Genomic DNA, 12994 nt, shown 5'->3' on the forward strand with positions numbered 1-12994 from the left:
ATCAGTTTCCTCTCTGCTTCACGTTTCTCCTGATTTGATTTTTCACATTTTCCACATATAAACTTCCAGAGATGTGAAGCTGCTTTTGTGACATAAGTTTTAAAACCAGAATCATTTGGTTTCTGAGAATAAGATGAAAAACACCTGAAAGAAATCCAGATGATGAATCATGATTGGATCCCTCTGAGTGACTGAGATAAAAACAAACTGTTAAATGTGTTGAACTTTTTATTTATCGTCTCCTCGGTTGCAGGCGAACAAATGAAACCGGCCGTTCTTACAAAACAAACGACCTTTATGATCGGCACAATAAAACTTTACAGTAAATACAAAATGTGTTGAAGTGACGCCGTCGAACAAACTGAAGAAAAAAAAAACATGTTTTCAGAAATACAAAGCTGCTGCAGGGACGTCCTGGTTGGAAGGGGTCAGTTCTGGTTCTGTTCTGGTTCTGTACTGGTTCTGTACCGGATCAGTACCGGTGTGTTTGGCAGCTAACTCTTGGAGCTTTTGGACATGAACACTGTGTTGTTGTAGCCTTCTCTGTTTCGAGCGATTTCAACAGCAAAGAACTGAACTCTGGTGGCTGAAAACAAGAAACAAACAAACTGTTCAGTTGTTTTTTCTCATTTTCTGATTATTGTTATTATTAGTTTTTTCCACTGTGAGATGTAAACGTACCAAATATGGTGTTCTCCTCTGTGTAGTCCTTCTCACAGTCCAGGCGCAGCAGAGTGCCGTAGTTAAAATCTTCCACGAGACCTTCGAACTCGTTACAAAACGGACGCCACGTCTGCAACAAACACAAACACCTGAACTCACCACGTTTGTTTCACATTAATGACGACGTGTTCACGTCACAGCTGCAGGTCAGTAACTCTGGAGACTCTCAGGAGCTGTTGGACAACAACTATTCAAATTTAACAACCTGATCTGAGACCAGATTTAACTTCACTTTAGCTGCTGCGCTAACAGTGTTAGCATCAGCACACTTTGAGGGTGTTAATCTGGTCTCAGATCAGGTTGTGATGTGTTCTCTCCTGCAGACGAGCTGATGGAGATGTCTGATGTTTCAGAAAGAACAGTGACTGAATTGATAGTTTTGGGTGACCTGCTCCTTTAAGAGCTGTTTGACACTTCCTGTTTCATGATCTCGGGACTTCAGTCACTTCACACTGACCTCTTTGGCCTCGTCAGATTTCAGGTCTTCTGCTTTCAGCAGCTTGATGTCGAGATCTTTGAACGTTTCTCTGAACGACGAGTAGATTTTATCGTCCAGTTTGGTCAACTTCAGGAACTTTGGGTCGACGGATGAGATGAGCTGCAGACAGAAGAGAGTGACATCATGTATCAGCGGAGTCACAGTGTGTCAGAGTGTGTGTTACTGCAGAGGAAAGATCACTGTGAGCTGATGGAGTCTCTTACGTTGAAGTAAACCTCTGCGTGGTTGTAGGCCTTCATCGCCCACATCACCTCAAGCCGGGGCTGAAAGGAGACAGTTGCACAAAGGTCAAGAGGTTATTTCTGACTCTGAGCCCAGTGCATGCTGGGATTTCTCTCTCCTTCTTCACACCATTCCTGCCTGACTCGTTTCCAACCTGTCAGTCTTCTTTCAACAAAGACCCAAACCAACCTGTCGGGTCAGAACTCCCAGCATCGACACTCAGTGGAACCAGCTGCTGTCAGTCACTTTATAACACATGAAATCATGAAGGACTGAAGAAGTTCACATGTAACTTACATCATTTCCATAAGCATCTGCAGGAAGAGACAGAGCATGTGCAGCTGCTGCCGCTCCATCCGGGCCCTGCGGACCCAAACACACACACACACACACACACACACACACACACACACACACAGCTCAGTGATATTATCAAAGTAACTGAGTACTTTTAGAGTGTAACAATAACTGAAGCCATACTTTGATTTTGTGCAACATTAGTCTGACACCTGTGTTACAGTGTCGTCATGTTGTCACACAGGTTATTACAGTGTTAGCTGCATGCAGAAGGTAAACACGAGCTAACATCACCGCTCACACTCAGGTAAAGAGTCCTGACATGGTGTGAGACACCTGAACGCATCTCTACCTGTGTTAATCACACGCACGTGCTGTCAGACTGCATGTTTATCCTCTCACTGCTGCTACACGTGTGTTCTTCTGTCAGCTAGCATTAGCAAAGTTAGCTACCTCCCCGGCTTCCGTAAACGGTTCCAGTATAGTTTAATTACTGACTCAGAGTCGTTACAGACTCTTTGATCAGACCGCTCACAGTTACAACCATTAAAGTAGTTAAAGAGAAACACACAGTTCACAGTTTGAGTCCTACCAGAGAGGCCAGTCCGTTATCCGACGCCATTTCTCCCGACCAAAGATCGTCTACAGCGTGAGATGAACGACTTGGCCTTAACTGCACGCATGCGCACTGCCGTCCTCCGTCTTCTCCCAAAGACGAAAGTAATGAAGTGTTGCTATCCAGACATTAAACTCATTATAAGTGTACATAACTCCGTATATTTTAATTAATTGTGTGAACGTTCATCATTATGTCTTCCAGCAGGCTTTAACATTAACTATGTGGAGCTACTGTTCATCAAAGTGTTGTTTGTATTGTTGTTAGCATCATCAGATTTATTAGACGTACACACCCTGTAAAATAAATTGTATGTAAATTGGGACGTGACGTTTTGTACCCGGAAGTAAACAAACTGAAAACGGAGCACATTTCTGAAGGAATGTGAGTTAGCCTGTTGCTACATGAACTCAGCACTAGCATGTCTTCAACCATGCTTGGTGTGAAAAATCTAATAAAGCTCTTAAAAAATAAATCAAACAGCTTCTTTTATTAACTTTAATTTGTCGTTTTGCTCCTCACGAACATCCAGACACGTCACGAGAGAATCTCCTGACGGTTTTAAACAGTTTAAAACCACTTTAGGCAGAATGACGTCGAGCTGAGTGAACCATCTTGGTTTTTTCTCACTCTCTGTTCTCAACTTTGACACCGCGGTGACGTCATGATTTAAAGGGCCAGCGCCATTTTAAAAAACAGGTTTATAACCTTTGGTGAAATTTCATGTTTGTAAGTACAAATACAAAAAATAAGATAAACGAAACTATATTTTGTTGGAAATTAAAAGCTGAAATCATCACTAGATTAATCAATAAGTCAATTAAAAGAAAATTAATGGTCAATTATTTAGATAAAATATTGTTTTAGTCATTTTTCCTGTAAAATCATTGCAGCAGTTACTGAAACAATTAGTGGTTTATTCTTTCACATTTAATTTTATAGGTAATTTAGATTCTGAATCTAAGATCTTAATTTCTACTTCTGAACTAAACTTGAGCGTTTATTTGATCATTTTAACTTTTTCTCATAATTTTGACTTTTATGATTTAGTTTAAAGGTGCATTATGTAGGATTTTAGGTTGACAGAATCAACATGAACTGAAACGATCAGCAGAATGTGAAGAAATAAACATCAGCGGCTGGTTCTGATCCATCACACCTGAGCAGCACCGACAGTCCTCTGGTGGTCCGATCTGCTGGTCTGGATCAGGAGATGCACGAACCGGGCCTACTAGATGACAGCAGCAGCAGTTAGCGGCAGTTAGCAGTTACCCTGACAACATGCAGCTGCCTGTTGGTTCTGAGAACTCTCAGCTGGACCTTCAGGTGTAGTAATCCTCTAAAGTACTCAGTTACTTTGATAATTTTACTGAGCAGTGTGTGTGTGTGTGTGTGTGTGTGTGTGTGTGTGTGTGTGTGTGTGTGCTGCTGTATCATGTTTCTTGAACATGATGTGACGTCAGAACACAGAGCTGATTGTTCCACCACAGCACGGTGGACTAACCCGCCCGGACCAGAACCAGCAGAGCAACAGGAAGACTCCTCCTCCTCCTCCTCGGGTCACAGCAGCTCCTGCCCCCCTTAAAAAGCTACATCACACCTCCTCCTCCCTCCTCCCTCCGTCTCCTCCTCCCTCTTCCTCCTCCTCCTCCTTCTTCCTCTCCTCCCTCTCCTCCCTCCGTCTCCTCCCCCCGTCTCCTCCCTCTCCTCCTCTCCTCCCCCCGTCTCCTCCCTCCTCCTCCTCCCTCCTCACTCTTCCTCCTCCCTCCTCCTCCCTCCGTCTCCTCCTCCTCCCTCCTCTTCCTCTCCTCCCTCTTCCTCCTCCTCCCTCCGTCTCCTCGCTCTGACGGCGGAGCAGCGTCACGGTCGCTCCCCTGGATGCTGCTCTGATCTCCGGCGTCACGTTTGGATATTTCCTCGCTGTTTGGAGGTAAGAGCTTCTTTTCTTTACGTTAGTATTAACGGGATATAAAGCAGCAGATCCGGGTCGGTACCGGGTCTGACCCGGGTTATACCGCCTGTGTTTTTATCGCGCTGCTGCAGACGCACTTGTCTCCTGTCCGCCCTCTTCATCCTCCTCCTCCTCCTCCTCCTCCTCACTGAAGGCCACATGAGGCTGATTAACGTCCAGATCTGATCGATTCTGATCAGATCTGATCAGTTCGATGATAAAATCTTCATATAACGGCGGATTGTTCAGATTGCATGTGTCCAGGTGCTTCAGGCCTGCAGGCTGAAGATCATCATCATCATCATCATCATCATCATCACAGTCTGTAAACAGCAGCTCAGGATCGATACATATCATCAGTTTCATCTTCAACCGTCTCTTTGATTATAAACAGAGAAATAATCCTCAGCAGATGTTTCAGTTCCATCCCGAGAGAAATAACAGAGATATAAACATGAAGAGCAAACAGACAGAAACAGGAAATGTTTCATATTTTAATCTGCAGCTAAAGATCATTACATGTGATGAACAACAAAATAATGTCAATAAATAGTAAAAAGATGTTTATTAATGAGTCTAAACTGAGCAGAATGTTGAGTTTACAGATAAAACCAGCAGAACTTCATGTTTAAATGAAATTTAAAGTCGATGGATTTAAATATCTTGTTTAAATATTCAGTTTATTCTCATTAAAGACGATGAAAACCAGTAAATACTCCAGTTAAACCAGTAAATACTCCAGTTAAACCAGTAAATACTCCAGTTCCAGCCTGGAACTGGAGTATTTACTGGTTTTCATCGTCTTTAATAAACATTTGACATCTGACACAGTTTTTCTTCAAGAAATGTCTTGAATCAATCAATAATTAAAGATAAAATATCTATTTAACATTTATATTCCGTTCTTTACAATAAGATGTTTTTCTTCACGTTCTTCTTGAGTATTGATTCTATACAGTTGATATAATATAAAGATCAGAATCAATTAGTTCTGTTCTCTGTTGTCGTCACAGTAAATGTGTTTTATTGTTTTATATTTGAGTTTTTAGATTTAATTAATAAACTAATAACGAGCTGATCGTAACACTGTGACGCTGCAGAGAACAAAACTGTATGATTTTAGTCATTAACCTGATCAGTGTGTGTGTGTGTGTGTGTGTGTGTGTGTGTGTGTGTGTGTGTGGTCGGACTAATGGGCGTCACACGGCTGCATCGATGGCAGTCTGGCAGTCAGAAGCTCTTAGTGATAAGACTATCGGACCGGAGCACTCAGCCTGGTGCCGGTCAGCTGATGATCCTGTCGGTCCTCAGAGACTCTGAGGAAGCAGACTGAACAGCAGCCTGTCTCTGGTTTATACTTTATTTCTTCTTTGTTATTATTTAGCACGTTATACTTCAGTCACAGCAGCAGGACACCATCCAGGTTCTATCAAAGCTAAACTTCTCCAACAGACCCACTTCCTGTGTCTCAGCTCAGGTTCTGCATCCTTCAGAACGTCCCAGTCTGAAGTCTGTCCCAGCCTGAAGGCTCCTCCAGATGCTCCTTCTGCTCCCTGTTTCTGGAGGATGCACCGCTACGATGCTTCGTGGCCTCACATATCCCAAGATTCTTTGCGAGCCCGAAAAAGAAGAAAGAAAGAGAGAAAATGGCGACATCACGTAGCGTAGATCGTCACTTTCGCAGAAATCGCGATGTAAGAGTAAAACATCTGGTGACGCAACCAGGAAATGCTCCAAAGGCTCCAAAGACCGTCACATTTAACAACGGCTGACGAGGTTAACGAGGTCTCTCTGAAGGACTCGCCTTCAAAGACCACAAAGGCCGAGTCCTTCAGAGGATGCAGACCCTGAACTGAGACTCAGCAGGTGGTGGATGTTAGCTGACAGGACGACATCGTGCTAACAGAGCTAATAACACACTGTGGGGACTTCCTGTTAGCACCCAGGCTAATTGGAGAAGCTAGCTAGCTTGTATAGTTGTTGCTCCTTCAGTAACTTCTTCATGAAATGATTTAATGTCAGTGAGAAAACAGAGACTCGTCGTGCTGAAACGCCCCAAATAAGATCATTATCATGTTAAAGTCCAGCAGGAATCATGTCCACCGTGTCTTCTACCTTTAATTTAGAGTTCAGCAGGTTAACTTCTGCTCTCACACCTTTCACTCATTCTTCACAGTGAAGCTGGTGAGCCTAGCTTAGCATAAAGACTGGAACCAGAGGGAAACAGCTAGCATGGCTCGTCAGCTCTGCTGGAACTCGCTGATTTTATCATGTTTGTTTAATCTGTATAAAAACTGGAAGGTTTAAATGTCACATTGTGTTCTGACGGTGGGAGCTGTTCATGATGAATAGTTGTTCTTACACTTCAGATTAAACAAACCAGATATCGTGTTAATCAGTGAACTTTAGAGGAAGTGTTGGTGGATTTTGTTACTTTTGGACAGGATCGCTGTGACTTCCTGTTCCCAGTCTTTATGCTGAGCAGGTTCATATTGAACTCTCTGCTGTTTCCCAAATGTTAAACCGTTCCTCTGAGAGCAGATTTTAATGTTTCACGTCAGTAAAGAATCTGGACAGGAAGATGTTTCAGACGACACGTGTCCAGGTGACACTGATGGAACCAGCACAGGTGGAGTTCAGGTCAGCTCGGGACAAACAGGTCGTCTCGCTGAGCTGGAGTCAGTTTTTGGAGGTTGGCAGTTTGGACGGAGGAGGGAAGGTGGATGTGCTCTGTTGATTCTCTGGAGGGAGGAGTGTTACCACAGCAATAACTGTTGAGGACCGGCTGGGCGTTGGCCTGGCTGGGCGAGCTGATAAACAGCCGGGGAGGGAGGAGGAGGGGAGGGGAGGGGAGGAGGAGGGGAGGGGGGAGGGCAGGATGGAGATGGAGGAGGAAGAGGAGGGAGGCAGATGAAAGACAAGTCGCAACATGAGGAGGGGGTTCACAGGAAGTCTCTGAGGGAGGATATCCTCCACCAGCAGAGACGTTAGCAGACGTTAGCTCTCATGCTGTTTAGGAGCGAGGTGATGCCCTCCTCCTCCTCCTGCTCCTCCTCCTCCTCCACCTCCTCCACCTCCACCTCCACCTCCTCCTCCTCCTCCTCCTCCTCCCTGAGGAGGCTCTGATAACAGCCCCATCTAAATCTGATTCACAGTGTTGTTTTACACTCAGTCTCCGTGTCCCCGTCAGTCCAGCCTCCCCGCGGGCCCGCTGCGTCTCTGTGAGTCTGTCAGAGACGTTCTGTTAGCTCGCAGCGACCCAACTGTGAGTCCAGCACCAGAAAATGAACATCGTGGATTATCTGCAGAAGCGTCTCTAATTATGATGTCATCATGTGAATTTTTCCTCTTTAATAAAGGCTAACATGCTAATGTGAAAGCAGGTGTTATGTTCAGCATGTTAAGCATCTTAGTTTAGTGTTTTAGTGTGTTAGCATGCTAACATTTGCTTTGACATGCAAGGTTTTGGACATGAATAGATTTATATCAGAACCTGAGGACGAGCCTGTCAGGTCCAATAAGAACTTTTGATCTGGAGCGCACGCCAAGAACAATATGTAGCTTCCAGGTTTACTTCCTGGTTGTGTTCTACTTATTGCTCCACAGTGTGAGCTCACAGTCACGATGCTAACACGCTGATATCTGGTTCATCATGTTCACCACCTTTAGTGTAATGTGTCCAACATGGAGGAAGCTAACGTAGCCTCTTATTAGCATCGTGTCAACATGACACAATGCTGACGTATAAAGATGGACGATGTGTCTCCACTAACTCCCACAACTCGGAGATAAAACCAGAACACCCCGGAGGTGAGTGGCCATCTTGCACTGGTGACATCATTAAGTGCCAGTGATCGGTGGGCGGAGCCACGGTATCCAGGCGTCGAAGTGTCAGCTCAATCATGACATCATCGTGCCTCTTAAAAGCACAAGATGAATGAACTCTGTGATGAGAACGAGCTGAAATGACAGAAGCATTTTATACCCGATCGATGGATGTGATCATTTTACATAACGCTTCATATTTCTGTGACTCTGCTGAGTTATTGCTGACATCGTGAGTGTCTTTAAATCAAAGATCTCTGTATAGAAATGTAATGTGTCGCCATCTTCAGCTGCTGTTCACTCAGTTTATTCTTAATCCGCCGCTGAAAGTCGTCCCACAGATTCACTGTTTCTGCTGTTTGTTAGTGAGCAGCTGCAGAAACATGAAACTTCACAGTCGCTGTGTGACTTCACCTTTAAAATGTCCTCTGCAGCAGAAGTGAACCGTCACGAGTCAGTTTGTATCCTCAGACTGAGACGAGTCACGATGAGACTCCATCAGAAGAATAACGACTCTCTCTGTTTGTGTGCAGCTGGTTGGAACCCGACAGGAGGAAGGTTTTCTCCAGTCATGCAGAAGGTGATCCATCACTGACAGACACAGACACATTTCTGCTGTGTTGATATGAACATGAATGATCCTGACTGTGTGATGATGTCACAGGTGGAGGGACAGGTAACCCCGGTCAACCTGCCTTCTTCAGGGGGTCTGAGCACCCCGGGCTCTCCGGCCGCCGGCATCACGGTAAACACACTCCTCACATGTTCATACACTCAGTGTGTACACAGACACACTCACCTGTTACCTGTGTGTGTGTGTGTGTGTGTGTGTGTGTGTGTGTGTGTGCAGGCCCGAGTGAACGACCAGGTGGTGGGCTACAGAGACCTGGCAGCTCTGCCCAGAGACAAAGCCATCCTGCAGGTGGAGAGACCCGACCTGATGACCTACCAGCCTCACCTGAGCTTCTCTCCTCTGGACCCGCCCCGCAGAGAGGTGATGACACACCTGTGCTGTTTGTACAGACTCTTTATCCCGCTGAGAACCATCCAGAAGTCTCACTGACATCCAGCCTGAGAACTTAAACCTGGTTGTTGTTGAGCCTCTCTGTGTCTCTGTAGACCCCTTTAGATATTAAAGGAGGCTCATCTGAGCCAGGTAAAGGTGCGATGTGCCGCCTTGTCTTTCTAAAATGGAGGTGTAATATTCCTCTTTTCCAAAAGCTGCCACAGGGGTAGACGTAAACATGTGAGGTGATGTGAAGCAGGAAGTTGGGTGTGAACAGTGACACTGAGTTTGTCTTCAGTTTGGTGTTTGTGGTGTTGACAGTCTGGTTGTGTTTGTGTCCTGCAGAGATCTCTGTCTCCTCCCGCCACGTCTCCTCCGAGGTCTCCGGAGGTAAGAGCTGCTCCACACCGCTCACATGTTCACATTCATTCTGTTCATTAATGTTATTATAATAATAACTGAAATCTGATTATAATCAGATTTCACAATCCGTCTGTTTCATCACCTGCAAAAACAAAATGTTAGTCGATCAGCGATGAGAAGTTTTGTTGACTCGTTTTCACACATGAAATAAAATTCAACAGATTTTTTGTGGCATTTTTTAAATAGCAGTTTTTTTACACAGGGTCCCTTTGTTTTCTTACTCTGACACAAAATGTCTCCAGGAAGAAAAACGTTTTCCTCAGATATTTTTTTTGTGTGCATGTGAATGAAAAGAAAAGAAAGAAAAAAAAATGAAAAAAAAGTGTTTGTTTTGTTTTCTGGTTTTATTTGTCATTTTATTCAAGATTTTTTCTTTTACTATAAAACTTTTTTTTCACAAGAGTTTTGTGTTTATTTTTCTGTTGACAAAAACTAATTTAACTCAGTTTTACACAAGAAATATGAAAAATGAAAAAATAGAAGAAACATTTTTTCACCAGATTTTTCTTCATATTGTGTGAAAAAAAAGGTTGAAAAAGTTTAAAATATATTTTTTCTGCTAAATTAAATGTGCTTTACTTGTTTTCACACATGAAGAAGAAACGTGTTTTTCTTTCTGTGTGAGTGAAAAAAATTATTATTATTTTACTAAAAGCGATTTGTTTAGTTTTTAGTTTTTTAAATCTTTTTTTATACAAGATTTTTTTTAATTATAGAATTTTATGTTTTTCACGAGAATTTTTTCCCCATGTGGAATGAAAGAAAATGAAAAATATTTTTTCTGCTAAATTAAATGTTGTTTACTTGTTTTCACACATGAAGAAGAAACTTGTTTTCTCTTCCTCTGTCATCTCGTCCTTTTACCGCCACCATGTTTTCTTTTATAAAACTTAACTTTTGTGAAAGAACCAGAACCACATTGGACCGTGGAGCAGAACTCGGGTCATGACGGGTCAGTGTGAGCTCTGCAGCTCCTTCACTGTGACGTGATGTTCAGCGCCGCCTGCAGGTCGGACCTGCACACGACAGCCTGACGATGCTCATGAGGAGTTCTCAGAGTTCTTGTATGAACTCCATTTATTCCATTTGTTCCGGTGGCTGGTTCTGAATCCGTCACGCTGGACCTTTAACAGTGTTTCACTCAGTCCATGAACTCTCTGTGACCCGTCTCTACTCCTCCATGAGTCAGTGGCGGGTCGGGACCTTCTGCAGAATCTCTGGTTGACCGATTGTGTTCTCGTCCAGTTGTTGAGTTCAGTCGCTTCTTTGTGTTTGAATGTGACGTGAATTCCTTCAGACGCTGAGAACACAGAGAGTCTCTGTGGAGCTGCTGGGCCGACGGGCCGGCCTGTGGTTCTGATTCTGTTCTGGTGTCGCTGTAAGTGTTTCAGACGAGAGAAGAAGCTGAAAACACTTAAGTCAGTTTCATCTCTGACAGTGTGAGGAGAGTTTCATCAGGCAGCAACTTTAAAACAGAATCAGACAAACTGAAACAGACTTACACAGTTTGTGTTTGATGAGTTATTGATCGATTATCAGAGGTGGAGGACTCGAGTCACACGACTTGACTCGAGTCGGACTCCAGTTGCAAATTTGAGGACTTGAGACTTACTTGACAAACACCGATGAAAAACTCGACTTGACTTAGACTTGACACAGATGACTCGAAAGTCTTGGCTTTTCTTTCTTTCTTTCTTTCTTTTTTTGCGCATATTGAGACGTTAGTTTCGTGTTTGACCCTTTGCCCTCTGCCACTGTATGACGCGCTGCGGGCCAGAGTGGTACGGTGGCCGACAGGATCAGAGGAGGAGAGGCAGCATGAAGGGAGCTCCGAATCATCACATGTGGATTCAAAGATTTTTTCATGTCTGGGTGATTTTGCCCAGACAGCCCAACAGGACACCGTACCGGCACACAGTCAGTTTGACGCTCTTGTTTTTTCGTTCACGTCCTGCTTCTCCCTCCGCCTCCGAGATGTAGAATGTGTTTTATAGAAGAGAAAGACACAACACTCATTTCAGGACAGAACAGACATGTCCTGTGATTTCAGCCTCCTTTTATAGAGGCGGAGGAGAACAATACCTGAGAGTCATATCCTCAGCTGTCAGGATGACCAGTGTTGATATCAATCTAATCTTATTCTTGTATTTATGGGTTTGAAAAACAATTCTAAAATTGATCAACTATGCACATACAGGGGAGAGGGTGGTTAGTCAATAATGTTATTGACTAACCACCCTCTTCTGTTTACTGTGTATATGAAGAATACATATGAACTTCTTGTGACTTGTTTGATCTTAGCAATGACTCGACTTGCTTTATTTTCATCAGTAGTAACTTTGGGCTTGCTTGAGACTTGAAGGTTAAGACTTGTGACTTGCATGTATGTGACTGACTCCCACCTCTGTCGATTACTGATGACTGTTGAAGGCTCCTGATTCTGTGTCCCAGAGTCCTGCACGGGTCTTATTTTGCAAACCCGCACCCGCCCGTACCCGTCGTACTTAAAACCGCATCCGACCCGTTTCCCAACAGTAGCACACATTACATTCCGCACCCGAGCCGACCCACTATAAATTGATACCGACGCCCGACCCGCACCCGAAGCAAAATTAGACTGACGCAATTTTTAAAAATGAAAGTAAGCCAGCGTGGGGAATGGGAGTTCTGGGAGGGCGCAAGTACGCATGAATGAGCTCATATGAAATATACCGGTACATGCTTATCATTTTGAAATGCAGGCATATTTTTGTAGATGTGTCGCTAATGATTTTTTTTTTTTTTGCACCTGACGCCATGAAAATGACAATCGCAAAACCCGACCCGCGCTCTCTAGGCGTCCGACCCAATCCGCACCCGTGTCCGACACAGGACATTAGTTTTCACCCGTTTCATCCAAATTGTGCGGGTCATCCGTCGGGTACCCGCGGATACCCGAACCCGTGCAGGACTCTGCTGTGTCCATTCAGAAAAATCAACCAAATGAAAGAAGTGTCAAATTTGTTGATGGAAAGTAACTAAGTACTTGTACTGAAGGACTGTAGTTAAGTACAATGTGAGATATTTATACTTGTGCATGTTCATTTCCTGATACTTTAATACTTCCTCTACATTTATTTGACTTTAGTTACAAGCTGTCACCGATTACTTAAAAAAAAACTTGTTTCTCATAAATGAGACAAAATAACACTGGAATAAAAAACACAAATAAAAATATATTTATCTTTTTTAACTGAACATTTTTTCAATAAAAGAATTCAGACAATTTAACTTTTTTTAAATATAAATAAAAGACATTTTGTGAATTTTTTTACTTAAGTTTTTTTCCTGTGCAATTTTTTTTCTAATAAGAAAAGAACATTTCACGTTTCACACATGAAATCAGTGTTAACGAGTCGATCGTGTGTGTGTGTGTGTGTGTGTGTGCGTGTG

The 12994-nt window shown here is 43.5% G+C and overlaps 2 protein-coding genes across 3 annotated transcripts in view; one reads left to right on the forward strand and one right to left on the reverse strand.

Moving 5' to 3' along the window:
- Positions 1-210: 210 nt before the first annotated feature.
- Positions 211-2425, reverse strand: pbdc1 (polysaccharide biosynthesis domain containing 1). The gene is made up of 6 exons (XM_030435771.1): positions 2334-2425; positions 1742-1807; positions 1426-1485; positions 1181-1321; positions 682-793; positions 211-586 (listed from the first exon to the last, which is right to left on the reverse strand). Exons 1-6 carry the CDS (start codon positions 2361-2363, stop codon positions 495-497), a joined length of 501 nt encoding a protein of 166 aa, XP_030291631.1. The 5' UTR covers positions 2364-2425; the 3' UTR covers positions 211-494.
- A 1706-nt stretch (positions 2426-4131) lies between these two features.
- Positions 4132-12994, forward strand: part of dmtn (dematin actin binding protein) — a 19428-nt gene continuing 10565 nt past the window's right edge. For both annotated transcript variants that reach the window (XM_030435739.1, XM_030435740.1), the window contains exons 1-5: positions 4132-4287; positions 8667-8713; positions 8798-8878; positions 8984-9127; positions 9485-9529. In XM_030435739.1, coding sequence (XP_030291599.1) covers positions 8705-8713; positions 8798-8878; positions 8984-9127; positions 9485-9529 — 279 coding nt within the window. In that variant the 5' untranslated portion in view covers positions 4132-4287; positions 8667-8704. The remainder of the gene's footprint in view (positions 4288-8666; positions 8714-8797; positions 8879-8983; positions 9128-9484; positions 9530-12994) is intronic.

The sequence above is a fragment of the Sparus aurata genome, chromosome 12, assembly GCF_900880675.1.
Source record: "Sparus aurata chromosome 12, fSpaAur1.1, whole genome shotgun sequence".
Lineage (NCBI taxonomy): Eukaryota > Metazoa > Chordata > Actinopteri > Spariformes > Sparidae > Sparus > Sparus aurata.

Bases quoted from the DNA above. Each gene is read 5' to 3' on its own strand.
- pbdc1 (XM_030435771.1), bottom strand. From the start codon at position 2,363: ATGGCGTCGGATAACGGACTGGCCTCTCTG. The intron at 1,322-1,425 runs GTAAGAGACTCC...TTCTGTCTGCAG, and splicing joins ACGCAGAGGTTTACTTCAAC to CTCATCTCATCCGTCGACCC. The intron at 794-1,180 runs GTCAGTGTGAAG...TGTTTGTTGCAG, and splicing joins AATCTGACGAGGCCAAAGAG to ACGTGGCGTCCGTTTTGTAA.